Below are 20,111 nucleotides of genomic sequence, written 5' to 3'. Positions count from 1 at the left end.
AAATGCAAAATTCAAGCATTATAAGGGTGACCTTTAAGATAAGAGATTTTAACTACAAACCTGCTGTCGGAAACAGAAACTGTAATGTGGGAAAATCTAACACGTGCTTAAAATATGCTTGGGTTCTCACAAGATAAATGATAAGAATGGCACATCAAAAACTTGCACATCCAAAATTATTATGAGATAAATTTAACACTGCAACAACTAATCAATAAAATTGATAATGATAGGTTAGTTGGTCTGTGACCAGCGTAAACACTTGTCAGCTTATACAGGAATGATTTGGTTCATTAGTTGCTGGTATTTGGGCTGTGAATTGTCATTGAGAAGCTTTTGGACTAATTTTGAATGGCCTTTGGGCTGGATTGGTTAGGCTGATCTGGCAACCCAGACAGGACAATGACTGAAGCAAAAGCGCAAACAAAAGCTGGTTAATAAAGATTAATTTTGTCCTTTAATATAAGTGAGTTTGTATTTGTTTGTATTAATTGTTGTTGGGTTTTCATAAAAATAGCAATGAACCACAAGCATCTGTTTTATAGTAAGGGGGAAATCCAGGTTTTTATTACTGTAACAACGCATGTGTATCACCACTTTCATATCATAATGGCTTATTTATTTTGTCAATAACAAATAATCTTAATCTTATATTCATCAAGGTCTAAAGCTGAAGATTAAAATTAGTTTATTAATCTGTGGAAAAATTCTCAGCACATCCCTAAAGACTCAATTCAGTTTGTTAATTGATATTTTGACATTTAAAGATGTTTTACTATTTAAAAGCTGCACAAACTTTTTTTATTTAAGGCTTAAAATATTTATATAAGTAAAACTAGGGCTGTAACGATTAATCGTGTCTGAAATCGATTCTGAATCACAAGGCTGCAATTCATTGTTTCATGCACAACTTGTGTGTGTACTACGGCATTTGGTCAATAGGAAGTCCTTATCAATCTAAAATCATTATGAGTCAGAGTCGTTTATAACGTGCATTTAAAAAAGCAACACTCGTTAAACAAAATCATTCAAAATATTCTTTATTATCATGAAAATACCTGAAACAATCTGATATATAAATATATAAATATTCCTGTAAACATTTCCTGGAATAGCGTTTGTAATGCTGCTTCTTCTGTGGCACAAAGGGAGTTTCTGCACGAGAGCGCCCCCTGGCTTTTGGATTCATTAAAATTCATTCATTGAGAAAACGCGCATTTGCACGGTTAATTGTTACACTCCTAAGTAAAACTGTAGTAGTGTGTGGCTTTTGCACGTTTAAAAGTACAATTTAGTGCCTTATTTCGCTATAATATGTGAAAACATCTAATTAAGTGAATATTTATATTTTATCTGATTAGTTGATTAATCGAAAATAATCGTCAATTAATCGATTATCAAAATAATCGTAAGTTGCTGTCCTAGATTAAAATGAGTTTATTAATCTGTGGCTACATTTATTCACCAACACATTTAAAGATGTTTTACTAATTAAAACCTGCACAAACTTTTTTATTTAAGGCTTAACATATCAAAATCAAAATGATTCGATTAGTAAAACTGTAGTAGTGTGTAACTTTGCACTTTTAAATGTACACTTCTACATGTGAATACCCTAATGTAGTGTCTTATTTAGCTGTAATAAGTGAACAGCAATATAAATTTACATCAAATTAAGTAAATATTTAGGTTTTATACGATTAGTCGATTAATTAAAAAAAATCACCCGATTAATCGGTTATGAAAAGTTAGTTGCAGCCCTAGATTAATTACTGTTTTAAAAAATTCATGCATTGTTCTTGTAATTTTACAAAGTTTTTGTGATTTTTATTCTTACATGAAAACAGGACGGTCAGAGCACAGATGTGATTATTGGTTCATCTCTGGATGGGATCCTTGTGAAACACAAAAATGGAAAACCTCCCCTCATTTTTCGGTATGTTTGTTTCATTCTGTCTGTGTGAGATGACTCGGACTGTTGCGTGCTTATTTCATATTTGTTTTTTATTTCTGGATTCATCTTGTGTATGTTTGACTGGAAACCATTATTGTTTCTGCAGGTGGAATGACATTAATAACATGACTCATAATAAGTCTTTCTTTGCCCTGGAGCTCGCCAACAAAGAAGAGACCGTCCAGTTTCAGACCGTAAGTCCACTCCGCCTCGTCTCAGATACTTCACATGCTTCTCTGTGCCTAAAATAGATCAGAGACTAAATGTGTCTGGAGTTGTGCCATCACATATGTCCATGTGTATGTCTGTTTATATTAATGGACACAGGTCTCTCAGGGTCATGGAGGCCTGGGGAGTTTTAAAATAGTGCTTTACAGACCTAAACGAATCTTTGAAATTAAATCATAATTATGGTCCTGTACACGCTGCAAACATTCAAGAGTGAATCTCCTAAATGATCGTTCAATGTCTTGTTCTGTACAGACTCAATCTTGAAAATGCGATTAAAAAATAAAAACTCAGACAGTCTATTGTGATTCGATAAAGATTATGTTATCTCCACTAGCGATGCAATATTTGGCAATGCATCCAAACTTTTCTTCGATGCAATTATGATTCGATTTGAGTCATTTATCGATACTTTAATAATACGTGCCTAGTTAAGCAGTTACATTTTTAATAACTCACGAATGCAACCAAAATATATAACATGAACCTTTAATTAAACTCTTTAAAAAGGGCACAATTTCCGCCCCAATTGGGACATTTACAACAACAAACTAAGAATTTTTAAAGGGCCAGTAAGGTGCCAATTTTAAGCGTCCTATCACTGTTTATAAGTCCCGGACAACAGGTTTAAATGCATGAAAGGTCAAAATACACTGTCATTTTCTCAAAATATAAATTTAAAATTACCCCATTTCTTAGAGATCCCAAAACCGTGAGCATGCGTTGCCGCTTGCTAACATGACTCTCTGACAGTATATTAAGAGTATAAAAAACAACATCAATTCACATCATTAATCCAGGTAATAAAAACGACGACAGACATTAACATTTTTACACTCATTTAAGCAAGTATGTAGCTATAATCATACTTACAGGTTGTGGTTAGGAGACGCATGTTGTTCCAAATAAAGTGGGTACTGAACCATCTTTTATTGCCAAACGTCTAGTAAATCCCTCCATGAAAAAGTAATTTTAACCACAGATTCTTCATATATCTTCATTCTTTGGTAGTGAAAACAACACAAACTGAAAACACAGCGTGATATGATTTTTAAACACTAACTAGCTGTGGGCTCATTCACTTACTTGATACTAACACACGAAAATGCTCACTTTGGCGGAAATACGAAGATGGTCATGACGTCAAGGAATGAGGACATATCCATGTATTATTACACCCCTAATTGCAAACATAGCAACGTTTTGCCGTCTCGTGTGGTTATCATTCACAGCTTTAACCAAAATAATATTACAGCGTTATGTATCACAATAAACCTCTGTCTTGGCATTGTGCGTCGTACGATTTTGTGAGGCTTCTTCTCTCAGCGCTGTCTTGCAGTGTTGCCAGGTCCTCGTCTTTTTTTGCGCTTACATACTGTTGTGGCGCTTAACCGTTAATGGCTTTTTGCTCATGTAGTGATCAAGTTTTTGGTGTTATTAAAGTGAGAAGCTGCCTGTCCCAATATTTTGATCTTTAAGGTAAAGCATTTGGATTTTTCTTGTTTGCTGTATTTTTCATGCAAGATCCTCATGCATCATGCAAATTTTAAATACTTCATTAACAACTAGTTGTTCAGTTCGGTTATGTGCACACACTACAATTCCTGTAAATGTGGTTGTCACTACCTGCATTTTGCAGGAGTTAATTTGGTTGTCAAATGCAGTTGCCAGTCCCGTAAATTATTAAATGTTTGTGTTAAGCACTAAAAGATTAAGTGACAATTGAATTTAAATGAAGTGTGTATGAGGCCTATATCTCATATATTTCTCTTCTGTTAGAGAAACTTGGTTGCAGGCCGCAGTAATGTCAGGTTTGCCATCACGTCATTTTAAATGACACAAATCTTTTAAATGATTCGTTATCAAATCAGAAAAAAAACCCGCATGATTTAAAATCTTATCTTGTAATCACAGGTAAATAATTGTTGGCAGAAATTGATGCGTCAGTGTGGCCAAACTTTACGCATTTATTCCCTGAAAAACTCAAGCCTGTGTTCCTGACTCCAGTCAGACTGATTCGATTGCGTTAAAATGTTCCTGCTCTGTTTCAGACCGAGGACATGGAGACATCGAAATACGTCTGCAGAATGTGGCTGGCGCGGCACAAGTTTTACAAGATTAACAACAGCAGTCTGTGAGTTACTGTGTGTGATTGGTTTTGTGTAGTGTTTGTGTGTCTTTGTGGTTTCACTCCTGTCTCTTTACTCTCTGCAGAGAGCCGTCTGACGGTCCGTCCTCTGACGGCTCCCAGAGGTCCATTCTTACTCTTTCATTTCCTCGCTTTCCGACGCTCCTGCGTCCCTCTCTTCCTTCTAACAAGGGGTGAGCAGGACTGTATGAGGGCTCATGATGAACACACAGAGCCTCACGGGCTGTACAAAGCAAAAAATATCAATGTGTTGCACTATTGCCATTGCAACACTAAAATGTGTTATTTACAAATGTCTGCAACACTTTTCAGCTTGACACAATACATTTTATTTTTTAAGCAACATAGAAATATGCCAGGTAAAATAAAGCCTTTAAATTGTAATATTCTTTCAGATATATATATATATATATATATATATATATATATATATATATATATATATATATATATATATTTGGTGTATATTAGATGTATACATCAAATCAGTTACATGACTTAGGGGCGGTTTTCCAGACAGGGCTTAAGCCTAGTCCAAGACTAACTTAAATGTTAGTGTTGTCTTGACCAAAAACAACTCGCTTTGACATATCTTAAAATATGTCAGTGTGAGTGTTGTGTCTGAAGATCCACACCAGTAATGTTTATTTATAAATTATGCTTTTAAAAATGACTTAAATATCCTAATTTAACTAAGGCATAGACCAGGGGCCGGTTGCAAAAACATAGCCGTGACATTAAGACTGCGTCTTAAGAATGATTCTGACTAACTAGCAATTAGTTAGGGCTAATCAGTCTTATTATTTAGATTTAAATTAGACCAATCTACCTTTCTATGTAACATACTTAAAACAGTTATGATCAGTCTTGAAGAAAAAAAATTCATGACTAACTTTTAAGACTAGTCTTTAAGTTTTATGCAACCGGCCACTGGCTTAAGCTACTCCCTGTCCGGGAAACGGGTCCTTAATATTTAATGAATTTTGTGTAAACGCAGCTCATTACTTGGAAACAGTATCACAGAAAATTTTAGAAGTTTTGAAACCTTGACTCTTTAAAGCAGGGGTGGGGAACCCTGGTCCTGGAGGGCCACTGTCCTGCAAAGTTTTGTTCCAACCCTAATTAAACACACCTGAAAAATATAATTAAAGTCTTTAGGATCACTTGGAAATTAAATTCAGGTGTGTTTGCTTAGGGTTGGAACTAAACTATGCAGGACAGTGGCCCTCCAGGACCCAGGGTTCCCCACTCCTGCTTTAAAGGAATAGTCTACTCATTTTCAATATTAAAATATGTTATTACCTTAACTAAGAATTGTTGATACATCCCTCTATCATCTGTGTGCGTGCACGTAAGCGCTGGAGCGCGCTGCGACGCTTCGATAGCATTTAGCTTAGCCCCATTCATTCAATGGTACCATTTAGAGATAAAGTTAGAAGTGACCAAACACATCAACGTTTTTTTCTATTTAAGACGAGTAGTTATACAAGCATGTTTGGTGGTACAAAATAAAAGGTAGCGCTTTTCTAAGCTGATTTAAAAGAGGAGCTACATTTTATGGCGTAATAGCACTTTTGGGAGTACTTCGACTCGGCGCAGTAACACCCTCCCTCTCCCATTATGAAAGGGAGAAGGGGAGCGGATTTTTCAGGCGAGTCGAAGTACTCCCAAAAGTGCTATTACGCCATAAAATATAGTTCCAGCGCTTATGTGCACGCACACAGATGATAGAGGGATGTATCAACAATTCTTAGTTAAGGTAATAACATATTTTAATATTGAAAATGAGTAGACTATTCCTTTAACATTTCGGTAGACCTTGAAACCAGTAACCAGCCCATGCCTCATGATTATATTTCACTTTGAAATCAGAATGTACAGCCCTTTTGTCAGAAACAATATGAGTTTATTTCAAACATTTCTTTTATTGTGGGTTTTTTCCAGACAAACCCAGCCTGCTCCAGTGAACCCGGTGAGGAGACGATCCTCTACAAGGATGTCTCTGGTCAGCATATACCTCATCATTTAAGTGACTGTAAATCAGTTTTACATTGCAGATGGTCCTTAACTCTTTACCAGCCAGCGATCTTAAAAACATTTACACAAAAGTTTAATGCCTTCCAGAAAATGTTCTTCTTTTAATATATAAACATTCGGTAACACTTTACTTTAAGGGGTGTTCATAAGACTGACATGACGCATTCATAATCATGACATGACACTTGTCACGAACATGAAGGAGATTTTATGCACATTTATGACAACTGTCATTAAGTGTCATTATGCTCAATTATGTGATTTTAATGCAAAGATGACATTGTTTGAGATGTCTTTGTCATGACAACTTGACATAATTGAGTGATTGTCATAAAATCTCCTTCATGTTTATGAACTGTGTCATGTCATGATTATGAAGCTGTCATGTCAGTCTTATGAACTCCCCTTCAAGTACAACCCGAATTCCATAAAAGTTGGGACGTTTAATAAAATGAAAACTAAAATACTTTCAGGTCACTTGAGCCGGTGTTTTGTTCACGGCGGAACATGGATAACATGTCAAATGTTTAAACTGAGAAATTTTGCAATTCTGGGCACAAAATGGGCTCATTTCAGATTTGATTTCTGCTACAGGTCTCAAGGTAGTTGGGATGGGGCATGTTTACCATGGCGTCGCATCTCTTTTTCTTTTCAAAACAGTTTGAAGACGTCTGGGCATTAAGGCTATGAGTTGCTGGAGTTTTGGTGTTGGAATTTTGTCCCATTCTCGCCTTATATAGATTTCCAGCTGCTGAAGAGTTTGTGGTCGTCTTTGACGTATTTTTCGTTTAATGATGCGCCAAATTAACCTGGCTGCGCCCTCCTACATGCTTCCGCTTAATTTTCATTTCGCTTCAGTACTACGTCTGGGACTGCTGTGTAGAGTTTCGTTTTCTTCTGCAAAAACCTGCAGGACCAATCAGCGAACAGATGGGGTTGGCTAAGAACGATGACGTTGACGTCAGTTTGAGTTGTAGTTCAGTAATGGCAGCGGAGAAAGACATGAGAAAAGCTATTCGGTCCAAAACTGCCGAATATATAGAAGTTAAAGCCGGAGCAAGAACAATGTTTGCTAAGTTTTGTTGGTCTGATCATTCTGACTTGTTGTTTCCGGCCGGTTTCGGCGCATGACATACGTAACGACCAAACATTAGTGATTGGTTATGGCAGATCCTGAGTGACTCTGGGCAGATCCAATAGTTTTAAACTTTAACAGAGGACCCTCCTTAACGGAAGTAACGCTTTGCAATGGAGCGTGACCAGACTCTCTGTACAAATGAAATGAATGTACAAGAGTCTGGTTGGACCAGGCTAGCGCCAAATGTTCTCTATAGGTGAAAGCAGGCAGGCCAGTTCAGCACCCAGACTCTTCTACGACGAAGAATTTCTCAGTTTAAACATTTGCTGTGTTGTCTGTGTTCTGTTGTGAATAAAGTGTTGGCTCATGTGATTTGAAATTCCTTTTAGTTTTCATTTTATTCAAATAAAAAAAAAACATCCCAACTTTTCTGGAATTCGTATGGTAAAGCATTACCAAACATAAAATATTATATTAATATTGTAACATAATAATATTATAATACTCTTTTTAGTATTGTTCTTATTTTTGCCTTTTCTTTTTTTATGCATTTCTGTACAGCACTTTGGGTCAGCATGTGCGTTGTTTTAAATGTGCTATATAAATCAATAAACTTGAAACTTATATGAAAGAACAGACCCTCTGCTGAAAAAACTTTCATCAGATCTTCATTTGTTGTTTTTATCACCTTACAAATATGGGTAGGTTTCTTCAAAAATACAAAATTTTAATACAATAATTGCATTTTTGTAAAACTTTTGTTAGTGATCAGTTTCAGAGCGATGATCAAAACATACACAAAGTTTGAACTGTTTTGGATCAGTGGATTCTTCAGTGTTTTGTAAGCGCCACCTGGTGGATAATTGTGGAAATATGGATTGCTGTAAAAATTCATCATTGGCAGGGATTTTTTTTCTAATTGACGAGATAACTGCAATTGCAGGGAAAGAGTTAAGGATGTTCAACTTCTCAGTGTAAAAGCTGCAGTTTAGTTTCTGTGCCATATATCAGAGATGCAGTAAAATGTGTTGCAGTGCATTCTGGGATTGCTTTCTCTGCAAAGCATACATCCAATTCTGCTTTGAAATTTACCTCTAAATCTTAGTAGCGTGGTTACCGTGCTGTTTAGGACAGGAACGTGCCTGTGACGTCTTAAACGGTCTGATTTTTAGTTAAGGTATCAAACAACTGAATAATGCTTTGCTCATGTTTTGTGCAGCCCAAACCTCAACCGTACATGTTGCCACCACAGATGCACTTTAATGGTCATTATAATGAACCATACACATCCTCACAAGGTAAAACAACTCCCACAACCAGCTTCACCATATTTACAAGACAGTGAAAATAGTCTTGCTCATGTTATACCAAACATTTGCTTGATTTCCTACAGATAACCTTTACGTCAACAATCAGAACGGTTTCTACTACCATTCTCAGACCAGTCTGGACCGCTCGCCGCACGAGTACAACGGAAGGATTCGTAACGGCAGCGTGTACAGCGCCCAGAGCACCAGCTCTCTCAACAACCCGCAGCACTACCTGCAACCGTCACCTATGTCTTCCAACCCCAGCATCACAGGAAGTGACCTCATGCGGCCCGACTATGTGCCATCCCACCGCCACAGCGCTCTGATCCCGCCCTCCTACCGCGCCACGCCCGACTACGAGACTGTCATGAGGCAGAAGAACATCGGAATGGTACCGCCTGCCGAGCGTCAAAGCCATTCCATGCGGAACCTCAACATCGGCAACTCTTACGCCTACAGTCGACCCGATCCGCTCGTGTACAGCCAGCCCGAGATCCGCGAGCACGGGGCGGGACAGTACCCGTTCCACCTCAACTACAGCTTCCACAGTCCCTCTCCGTACCCGTACCCCACCGAGAGACGCCCGGTAGTGGGTGCCGTTAGCGTCCCGGAGCTCACGAACGTCCAACTCCAGCAGGCCCAAGAATACCCGCCACCCAACATCATTAGGAATCAGGTGTACTGGCCTCCGCCCCCTTATCCATACCCTCACCCTCGACCCGCCAACAGCACTCCGGATCTGTCCCGTCACCTGTACGTGAGCAGCAGTAACCCGGACCTGATCACGCGGCGCGTTCACCACTCGGTGCAGACCTTCCAGGAAGACAGTCTGCCTGTCGCACACTCGCTGCAGGAGGTGAGCGAGCCCCTGATCACCACACGACGCCCGCACATAAACAAAAGGAACTCCATCGAGATCGCCGGATTGGCATACGGTCTGGAGAACATGAGGCTCAAAGAGAGAAAGGTGAGCAGACTTTTTTCTGGACTTTTTTTCTAGAAATTTTTTAAGCACAACTGCTAAACTGTTCACTTTAAATTCTTATATCTTCTGTATGCAAATGTTGATTTATACCAAAATGCTTTTTTGCATAGATGTGTTTGACACATGAAAACGTCTCGAGTTACGTATGTAACTGTTGTTCCCTAAGAAGGGAACGAGACGCTGCGTCTCCCTTGCCATACTTCCTGCGTCCCTGTAAAGCATCTTTGGCAACATTTCAGATATCAATATACTTCCTGGCTCTCGCGTCACCCTGTCTGTGTCGTTAAGCCTCATCATTGGTTGAATTTGATATACACATTCAGACGCACTTACCCATGGAGGCTTCACCGCAGTGACGCAGCGGGAGTTCCCTCAAAAGGGAACTGTAACAATGTATCTTTAAAGGTAACACGATGTAACCTTGCTCTCACTTGAAATATGTGTCCCCACATTTAGTCCTTGAATTTGAGGGTATTGGACCTGGAAGGTCCTTGAAAGGTCCTTGAATTTGAAGTTAACTAAGGTGTGGGAACCCTGGTATTAAATCAAGTCAAATGTGCATGTTTTTATTGTGCAATGGTTTTGCATTATATTTTCATTTATACTGCCGTGTGATCCCTCCAAATAATAAAATGGCAGACAAAAATCTAAAGTAAAGCGAGTAATTTTTGATTTGCGTCGTACCACCCAGTGGAAAAACTGTCCTAAAATGTCTCTGATTTGTCTATGGCATGCAGCATTATTTAAATCTACTGCACTGCATTTTCCCGATGATAGCATATGTTTTATCTATGCAGTTTTCATGAATTTATCTTAATTTTTAAATATTCATCACATTGCATGACAATTGAAATAATAATAATAAAATCAAAGTTGGCGTAAAAGTGCTTGAAACGTAAGCAGTGACTTTTTGCTGCATTTAGCATCTACACATTTTAACATCAAATCTTCAACCATTAACAGGTATCGGCGTCTGCGGCCGAGACTTCGCCTCCCGTCCCCCAGCCGATGTCCCCCACCACGCCCAACTCTGATATCAACATCGTTCTTGAGGTTACAAAGCCAGAGGAGGCCACCATCAAGGAAGACGTGTGCTACGGCCACAAAAAGTCGTTGTCCGATGCCACGATGTTGGTGCACAGCAGCGGTGAGGAAGAGGAGTTTGAAGACGACAGCGGGCGACACACACCGCAGTCTCAGGATGCTGTGGGCGGACCTGAGCATCACCTCCCACCCATCGGTCGATCCCTCGTAGATCCGCCCGCTTACCCTTTCAGCCACAGCATGGACACGGTCCTGACGGGCCCTCTCTCATACCAGCCCCATTCTCTCAGTCCTCTGCCCGCTCTTCCAGAGCCTGGACACATGGTGCCCTCCGTATCTGAAGGAGATCTGAGCGGACCGGGACGGTCGAAATACAAGAGGGACATGTTTAAAAGACCTGTCTCTGATGTGCCATCTGGGAGAAGAAACATTGAAGGTCTTCCACCACCGGTAAGTTCACCAGTATTTACAATTGAGCCTGTTTACTTTTTTTTGGCTGACTTCACCAGGGCTGTACAGGCTATTGGTTAAAGAGCACCTATTATGACTTTTTTTACAAGATGTCAATTTAAATCTCAGGTGTGCACAAAATGTTTCTGTGAAGTTTTAGCTTAAAAAAACACCCCATTGATCATTTATTATAGCATGTTGTCCAAAATGCCCACATTTGGGTGGTACCAAAATTGCATTGTTTTCGTGTCTGTACCTTTAAATGTGAATAGAATCTGAGGCTGTGTCCGAAATTGCATACTGGGACAGTAGGTACTGAAATAGTTAAAGTACTGTTAAAACAGTAGGTACTATATAGTATGAATGGATCGTATTAATTAATTCGGACGTACTACATTCGGCATGTTGATGCATCATGTGACATACGTTGTCATAACCACAAGTTACTCATTAACTGGAATGATTTTAAACTAGCGCAACTTAACCACAAAGGACAGCTGTTTAATAGATGTATTTGCATTTGAATAAAGCTGCGTTACGGCTTTTGGATATTTTTTAACTAAACAACGCCCCTCCGTCTTTTTCTTATTGGATAACTTCTCTCCTGGGTGATCATGGGATGGTAAAGGGTCCATTGAATGAACACTTCAGGATCTTGCCGGAAGTAGTACGTCATCCGGGTACTTTTCGCCCACTGTTTTTGGAATACTATAAATTCGGAAATAATACTCATCTCGCCTACTGCTTTTCGCCTGCTATATACAGTGTTGGGGTAGTTACTCAAAAAATGTAATTAGTTACTAGTTACTAGTTACTTCTTAAAATTGTAATGAGATTACTTTACTAGTTACTGCATTTGAAAAGTAACTTCACTACTTATTACTTTACTTTCCTTTTTCTTAATTTACCACATAGATACATGGACATGGTTTAGGTGGGGTCGGCTGATGATGAGTGACTACTTTAAATGACCGGCCAGGCCTCTAGACTAACTTTTTGCACTGGTTGCACTGGTGCGCCTAACATTTTTTGTTAGGTGCACCAGCACAAAAGTTAGGTGCACCCTAATTTTTGACCCCATCGGATTTATAGTTCGCCCAAAAATTAAAATTCTGTATAATTTATTTGTAAATCAGGTTTGTAACTCTCATGTTGTTACAAACCTGTATAAATGTCTTTGTTCTGGTGAACATGAATGAAAATATTTTGAGGAATGTTTGTAACCAAACCATTCATGAGCCCCATTCACTTCCATAGTATTATTTTTTCCTACTATAGAAGTGAATGGGGCTCATGCTTGGTTTGGTTATTAACATTTCTCAAAATATGTTGCTTCGTGTTTATCAGAACAAAGATATTTATACAGGTTTGTAACAAAATGTATAATTTATTTTTGGGTGAACTGTCCCTTTAACACCGCAAGTTTAGCGCCCATGTTGGTTTCATACAGAATATAAACATGTAGGCTATTTTATAATTTTCATGTTGTCATTCCATTTTCCTTATACGAGTCATGCACAGTCCTGTTTGATAACCCGCATCCGCGCGATTAAAATAACAGTTGACCCGTTATCCGACATCAGCATCAATTTATTTCATACCCGTTTTACATAAAGACTGCGACCGGCCGCACGGCAAATCGTGATGTAAGTAGAAACCTTTAAAGATCTTCATGCAGAACATTGACAGAAATAAGCACAGGACCATGCTTGTTCAAATATATTATCATTTAATGTGAAACTTTGTGAGGGTCGGCTGATTGACAGCTGAGCGGACAGCAGTGTTTGAACACTCATAAGCGCTGCGCTTATATTTATTATTACCTTATAAATTGATGATATGATTGCAGTGATTCCAAAGGGATGTCCAAAAAAACTCAAGTAGAATGTTAAATGTTTAAAGTTTAATGTCTCTTTCTCGCTGCCCTGTGTAAACCCACGCGGGTGATGGCATGAAACGCGTGAGGAGCTTGCATTTTGCATTACCTTAAATTACCTTAAATTATGGTCATACAAATAAAAGTAAAACAACATTCAAAACTGTAATGTGTAAATTTATTTATGTAAAGTTACACTCGCAATAATAACAAAACATTGTGCTTTTTTAAATAGGTAAAAAGTGTTTTTTGCTGCATCGGTTTGGGAGCGCGTCACACAATAAATAAACTCATACAGTATAGGCTACTTTTGAATTCGTTTTGTTAATTTGCTAATTATTTAAGGGAAACACATTTCATATAGGCTTATTTATTTTATTATTTTTTGCACCAAAGAAAGACGTAATAATCATCACGTTCTATTCATTTTAATGCTTTTTGCGCATAAACTAAACCCTTGGGGGGAATTATTTATAAATGAATCAACAACGCAAATCAAGGAATTAACTTATTTCTCTATTTAAGACAGTCTGGCAGGGCGGTAACAGTGATACATCAAACACCGAAAAGTTTATAGGATTAGATTTGGAAGTAAGATTATGAAGAAAACAGCGGTCCTGACTCCTGGCTTTTTTCTATAAATTGAGCGCACGCGACATTGCTGTTCGGGTTACGTTCAAATAATTTCCTTCAAAAGAATTATGCTCTGGCTCTGACTCGATTGAGGTTCATTACCTAATTCCGTCTTCGGGATCGGACCTCTCGAGCCCTGACCGGTAAGTTAACAGGATCTTTCGCCACAAGGGTTGTATTGCCATGCTGGGCTTACAAATGCTCAGACAGGTTGCTCATCGCGTTGTCAGCAGTTGAAAGACACTTGTCGTGTGGGCATAGTGTGCATTTCACACGAATATTTTTGTCCTTTCGAGCAATACGCTGAAAGTAATGTGAATATCGCCCCAGTGGCTGAAACCCTCCGTCTTCATTTCCCGCTCCCCTTTGCACCAGCAGCTACGTCAAATCAATGTCTATGGCAACGGCACACGTACAGGGACACGCATGCACGCACCACTTAAACAGACAGAACTTTACACCCAGGCAAACACTGCTTGGGTAACGCAGGAAAGCGCGTTCCTATAGTCTAGTAAAGTAGTGTAGTTACCAATATTATTAGTGTAATGCGTTACTTTACTTCGTTACCCAAAAAAGTAATGTAGTTACTGTAATCCGTTACTTTGTAACTCGTTACCCCCAACACTGGCTATATAGTATGGATGTAGGCGGTTTCGGACGCAGCCTGAGACAATAGTATCTTACTATTGATAAATGGCAGACAGCGTACAACTTACTGAGGGCGGAAACTAGGGTAATGCAGGACTGTCAGTCAGTAGCTGTGGGTGGGGCTTTATCAGTGTGATGTCACATTAACAAGAGAATCAAAACGGCATGATGTATGATCAAAACGCTGGTATGATAAAACGGTAGAAATTAGTCAACCAGTAGAGATTTTGGACTGTCGTCTCTATCGAAAGTTTTGCACCCTCGTCACATTGTTGGGGATGCTCCAAAAGATCGTCCGCCGATCGGTATCAGCCGATAATGGCTTTAAATGACTCGATCGGTACTTGCTAAATTTCCAGATCTCGTGAACCGATCTTTCTGTTTACTTTTGTCACTACAGGGATCCTGAATGCGGCTGCAATTAGAGACCACTTTTTACGTAGTGCGAGCATTTTTATAAGCCGTCGCTCATGTGGGACGTGCAGATTTGTATTTCTCTCTCTGCCTTTACAGAGATGTGTGTATTGTCTATGAGTAGGGATGCTCCAATCGATTGGCCGATAATGCTTGCTATGTTACTCAATGAATTACGGTGAAATGACGCTACATCCAAAAGCCAGGGGGCGCTCTCGTGCAGAAACTCAAAATGCGCTGTAGACGAAAAACAATACACACGCAACTGTGATGACATGAAATGGCTGAAGGATATATTTATATTGCTGTTCTTCAAACCTTTTTAGGTATTTTCATGATAATAAAGAATATGTTTAATAATTATGTTTGATGAGTTTTGCTTTTTCAAATGCATGTTATAAATGACTCAAACTAACAGTGATTTTAGATCGATAAGGACTTACTGATCAAAAGCCGTAGTACATGAAATAGCTGTAATAAGATCGGATGTCCGATTCAGAATAGTGATCGGCCACGTATTATTAGTGGAGATCGGCATTGATCGGTCAACAGCGCAATGCATCTTCACAGGCCCATCAAACAGCATATACAACACATATCTATTGCAGAAAATTGCATCCTCATGCCGAAAGTTTATTATTTGCACGCATTTTAAAGTTTTGAGCTTTTAAATTTTAATTTTCCTCAATTTCCGCTGCGTGCGCACACTGCAGCCTATATTTCATCACTGACTGTTTATCTTTAGTGAGATTGAGTTTTGTTTGTTTTTGTCTTCTTTTTTATGTATACGTGTTTTTTTGTGAGAATTATGAAAATTCTGTTGCGTTAAAGATTTTAATACTATAAAAAACCTTATTAAAAGAAAACTCTACCGTGATACATATTGTATGATGTATCATGATATAAAATAAATCCTATCTTGATATAAGATTTTGGTCATATCGCCCAACCCTACTGCCAACACACATGTATGTCCAAACTACTTGTGTAGAGCTACTTGTGTTTTGTTGTAGGTAACAGTAGTCTTTATTATGTAGATTTGTTGACATAAATTTAAGAAAGAAGTTTTACTTTAGATTGATCTGTATACAGTAGATGTAGCTGATGCTTTACATTACACATCATCATCTTTAAGTTCATTTGTTTCCTGGTTGTTGAGTCTTTGTTTAATCTTGTTACGACTGTGGTATTTAGGTTACTTGATGCCTTTGTTGTAATGTAAAGTATAGATGAATACAATCAACATAAAAACACTGTGTGTTGCCACCCACAAAGTTAAAATTATACTTTCTGTGAAGTTCACTGGCGTGAATCCAAAATTAGCAGGAACTTAATGCTTCCTTCTCATCCCATGAATGAGTAATGTTGTCTCTCTGTTTATTATTTTAAATGTAGTCAATATTGTTTTGATGCACACACAGTGCATGAATGTTTTGAGAACCAGTTCATCTGTCTGTTGAATGATTCAGATATGATGATGATGATGATGATGATCATTAAGGTTAATTTGTTAGATGATTAATTTAGATTGAACACAATCCAGCTGCTGCTGTAACATGAAGTGTTGCTATTTTAGTTTTCATCTTGTATTAAGTGCACGTCGAGTCTTTTGTATTCTGGGTGGATCCAAACACGTTGCACATGTCAACTGAAGAATGCTGCTGAACGAGCCGTTCAGACCTGACAGCCGCATTCCTGTGAAGATTGCGACTAAACGCTGTCTATCTTTACTCTTCTCAGATCCTCTGTTTTCTTTTTCTCTCCGTCACTTATCATCTCACATCAGGGTATGAAGAAGGGACGTTCAGATGTAAAGAAGGTCGGCCCCATGAAACTGGCGGCTCTGAATGGCCTGACCGTGGCCAGATTACCTTTACCTGATGACACTAAAGACGATTCAGAGAACACATCCAATGATGAACGGGTGAGACATGAAATCATCACGATGGCTGAAGTGTGTGTGTGTGTGTTCGCTTGTGTGTGTTCGCTTGTGTGTGTTCGCTTGTGTGTGTGCGCTTGTGTGTGTGTTCGCGTGTGTTCGCTTGTGTGTGCTCGCGTGTGTGTGCTCGCGTGTGTGTGCTCGCGTGTGTGTGCCCGCGTGTGTTTGCCCGCGTGTGTTTGCCCGCGTGTGTTTGCCCGCGTGTGTTTGCCCGCGTGTGTTTGCCCGCGTGTGTTTGCCCGCGTGTGTTCGCCCGCGTGTGTTCGCTCGCGTGTGTTCGCTCATGTGTGCTTGTTTGTGCTTGTTTTGTGGTGGTCTTGATGTGTGTAGTGTGTTGTTCATGTGGTTGTCATAATAGATTTAAGTTTTGGTTTGTGTGTTTTGTGGTAGTTGCAATGTGTGTGGTTTGTGTGCAGTGTGGTAGTCATAATGGATTGTGTTGTGTCTTTTGTGGTGGTCATGATGGATGAAATATGTATTGTGTGTGTGTGCGTGTCATAGTGGATTGTGTGTGTGTGTGTGTGTGTGTGTGTGTGTGTGTGTGTGTGTGCGTGTGTGTGTGTGTACGCTTGTGTGTGCGTGTAATAGTGGATTAAGTGTGTGGTTTGTGTATGTTGTGTGTGGGTGTTTGTGTGGTTTTGCTAGTCATGATGGCTAAAGTGTGTGCGGCTGTGAGTGTGCTTGTCATAGTGGATTAAGTGTTTGGTTTGTGTATGTTGTGTGTATGTTTGTGTGGTTTTGCTAGTCATGATGGGTGAAGTGTGTGTGTGCATTTGTGCATGTGTGCATGCGCTTGTGTGTGTCCGTATGCTTGTGTGCATGCCTTTGTGTGTGTCCATATGCTTGTGTGCGTGCGCTTGCGTGTGCGTGTCATAATCTATTGATTGGATTGTGTTGTTTATGTATGTTGTGTGTGTGGTTTGGGTAATCATGATGGGTGAAGTGTGTGCATGCGAGTGCGCTTGTGCGTGCATGTCATACTGGATTGTTATGGATAGAGTGTTTGGTTTGTGTATGTTGTGTGTGTTTGTGTGGTTTTGGTAGTCATGTTTGTTGAAGTGTGTGACGCGCGCGTGTGCATGCATGCAAGTGCTTGTGTGACGCGCCCGCGTGCATGCATGCAAGCGCTTGTGTGTGCCCGCGCGCGCATGCACGCGCTTGTGTGTGCGCGCGCATGCAAGCGCGTGTGTTTGCGCGTGCATGCAAGTGCTTGCGTGTGTGTCGTGATGGATTAAGTGTTTGGTTTGTGTATGTTGTGTGTGTGGTAGTGTGTTTTTGGTGGTCATGATGTGTGATGTGTGTTGTGTCTGTTGGTGTTTTGTGTTGGTCATTTTGGATTAAGTGTGTGTTTTGTCTGTTGGTTTGTTGTGTTGGTCATTTTGGATTAAGTGTGTGTTTTGTGTGCAGTGTAAGATGTTGGAGCATCGCGTGGAGCAGAAGTTGGTCTTCACAGAGTACGAGCAGATACCCAAGAAACGGGCGAACTGTGTGTGCAGCATTGCTCTGATGCAGGAGAACAGCGAAAGGAACCGTTTCCAGGACGTTCTGCCTTACGATGACACGCGTGTGGAGCTCGTGCCCACTAAAGAGAACAACACGGGATACATCAATGCATCTCACATCAGGGTAAACTCCAGTTTAAAAACCAGTTTAAAACCATTAACTGCAATTAACATTAAATCAATCTTGACACTGCCAAAAACACTAAACTTTTTGTCCCAAATCCAATGTTTTGTAGTCTGATGTGGTTTCAGTTAACCGGCGTGTCTTAATGTGATGTGTTGTCTGTCTCTGTATTCAGATTACGGTTCAAGGTAAGGAATGGAGTTACATCGCATCTCAGGGTCCTCTCTCCAACACCTGCCAAGACTTCTGGCAAATGGTTTGGGAACAAGGAGTCGCCATCATCGGCATGGTTACAGCAGAAGAGGTGATTGTTAAACTGGTTGCCACACTTGGCTTGAGTTGACTAGTCTTTCTCTACCTAGTTAAAGCACCTCGTTTTCTTGTCTGCAGGAAGGAGGTCGGGAAAAGAGTTGCCGCTATTGGCCTCGTCTGGGCTCTCGCCACAACACAGTTACTTACGGACGCTATAAGATCACCACACGATTCCGCACAGACTCTGGATGTTACGCCACGACGGGCCTGAAGATCAAAAATATTCAGACGGGGCAAGAGCGAACAGTCTGGCATCTCCAGTACACAGACTGGCCCGACCACGGCTGCCCAGAGGATTTCAAAGGGTTTCTCTGTTAGTACAAAACTTTTCTGCTTTTTTTAACCTTTCAACCAGATTACTCCAAAAATATGGAATTTGTTTCTTCAAAGAAGAAAGTGAATGTATGTAGTTTAACAAAATAACTTTTGGTTTAATGTTGTATGGGGTAGAGGTGTTTTCATGTACAAAGAAATGTACCCGACCCGAAATGACTAGAGCTATCACGATTATGAAATTTGGCTGACGTTTAATTGTCTAAGAAATTGTGATGATTATTACGATTAATTGCCTGTTTTAGGGCTTTGACGGTTATGATGATTTATTGACTTTTTTTTGTTGTTGCTTTGACATATTAATTCTTATACATTTTTTTGTTTGTTCATGAAATTATTTTCACACATTGTTTTGATTATTTAAATTAAATCTTTTGCAAGGTTTATCTGGCAGTAAATATTATAACACATATTTAAAAGTAATCTGATACTGTATCGTTTATACAGGCGCTGCAGCTCCCCCTTGTGTTTTTTAGAGAGATGTGCAATCATTGCGGTGATCGGAAATCATCGCGATGAGGTCAAACAATTGCGATGAGACGATTATTTAATCATTGTGACAGCCCTAGAAATGACGAATCACTTTTTATCCGAATCCGACGTGCATAAATCTTTTTTTTTTTTTTTTGAAGACTTGACCCAAGACAAACCTGAGAAAATTAGACCAGAGTCCGACACAGTGGCAATTTGTTTTAACCCGACTGGACCCGAATGTAAACGGCACTGATGTGTGTACAGTCTGCAGCCCTGCACGCAGACGGGTGCCGTTGCAACCAATTTGTTTCGCTGCTCCATTTATTTTAATTTGTTATCTGATCCAGCTTGTATTTGGTAACCTTACTATAGGGGGAAAATAAACGGCTTGGGTCAATAAATGTCATGTGACTCAAAAGTGAAATGTGTATTACAACTTACCAGGTTGCCCAATGTCATCACTGACACTCTTCGAAGCGAGGTCCTTTTTATTCCTGTCTCTATAGAAATAAGAACTTGTGTCGTATAGCTCCGGGTGACTGCTTATGGACAATATCAAGCAAGCGTTGGTTGAATGAGTGACTCTGGGCGGGGCTGCCACCACAGCAGCAAGCAGGCAGG

At 39.6% G+C, this 20,111-nt stretch overlaps 2 protein-coding genes across 3 annotated transcripts in view; one reads left to right on the top strand and one right to left on the bottom strand.

Annotated features, from left to right (window-relative positions):
- Positions 1-5,706, bottom strand: part of LOC129418154 (calpain-14) — a 142,800-nt gene extending 137,094 nt beyond the window's left edge. The window contains exon 1 of the mRNA XM_073869868.1: positions 5,634-5,706. Within this exon, the coding sequence (XP_073725969.1) occupies positions 5,634-5,657 (24 nt within the window). The 5' untranslated portion in view covers positions 5,658-5,706. The remainder of the gene's footprint in view (positions 1-5,633) is intronic.
- ptpn21 (protein tyrosine phosphatase non-receptor type 21) overlaps positions 1-20,111 on the top strand; it is a 36,614-nt gene that overhangs the window by 10,720 nt on the left and 5,783 nt on the right. Inside the window, exons 8-19 of one of the 2 annotated variants that reach the window (XM_073869866.1) lie at positions 1,848-1,936; positions 2,061-2,149; positions 4,238-4,316; positions 4,397-4,504; positions 6,276-6,336; positions 8,666-8,744; positions 8,840-9,723; positions 10,705-11,235; positions 16,593-16,730; positions 18,153-18,371; positions 18,547-18,675; positions 18,762-18,996. In XM_073869866.1, the coding sequence (XP_073725967.1) occupies positions 1,848-1,936; positions 2,061-2,149; positions 4,238-4,316; positions 4,397-4,504; positions 6,276-6,336; positions 8,666-8,744; positions 8,840-9,723; positions 10,705-11,235; positions 16,593-16,730; positions 18,153-18,371; positions 18,547-18,675; positions 18,762-18,996 (2,641 nt within the window). The remainder of the gene's footprint in view (positions 1-1,847; positions 1,937-2,060; positions 2,150-4,237; positions 4,317-4,396; positions 4,505-6,275; positions 6,337-8,665; positions 8,745-8,839; positions 9,724-10,704; positions 11,236-16,592; positions 16,731-18,152; positions 18,372-18,546; positions 18,676-18,761; positions 18,997-20,111) is intronic. The other variant, XM_073869867.1, reaches the window with a different exon arrangement.

Source organism: Misgurnus anguillicaudatus, chromosome 7 (genome assembly GCF_027580225.2).
Source record: "Misgurnus anguillicaudatus chromosome 7, ASM2758022v2, whole genome shotgun sequence".
Classification (NCBI taxonomy): domain Eukaryota; kingdom Metazoa; phylum Chordata; class Actinopteri; order Cypriniformes; family Cobitidae; genus Misgurnus; species Misgurnus anguillicaudatus.
Note: the sequence above shows the minus strand (reverse complement) of the source record. Positions and strands in the feature narration are given on the sequence as shown.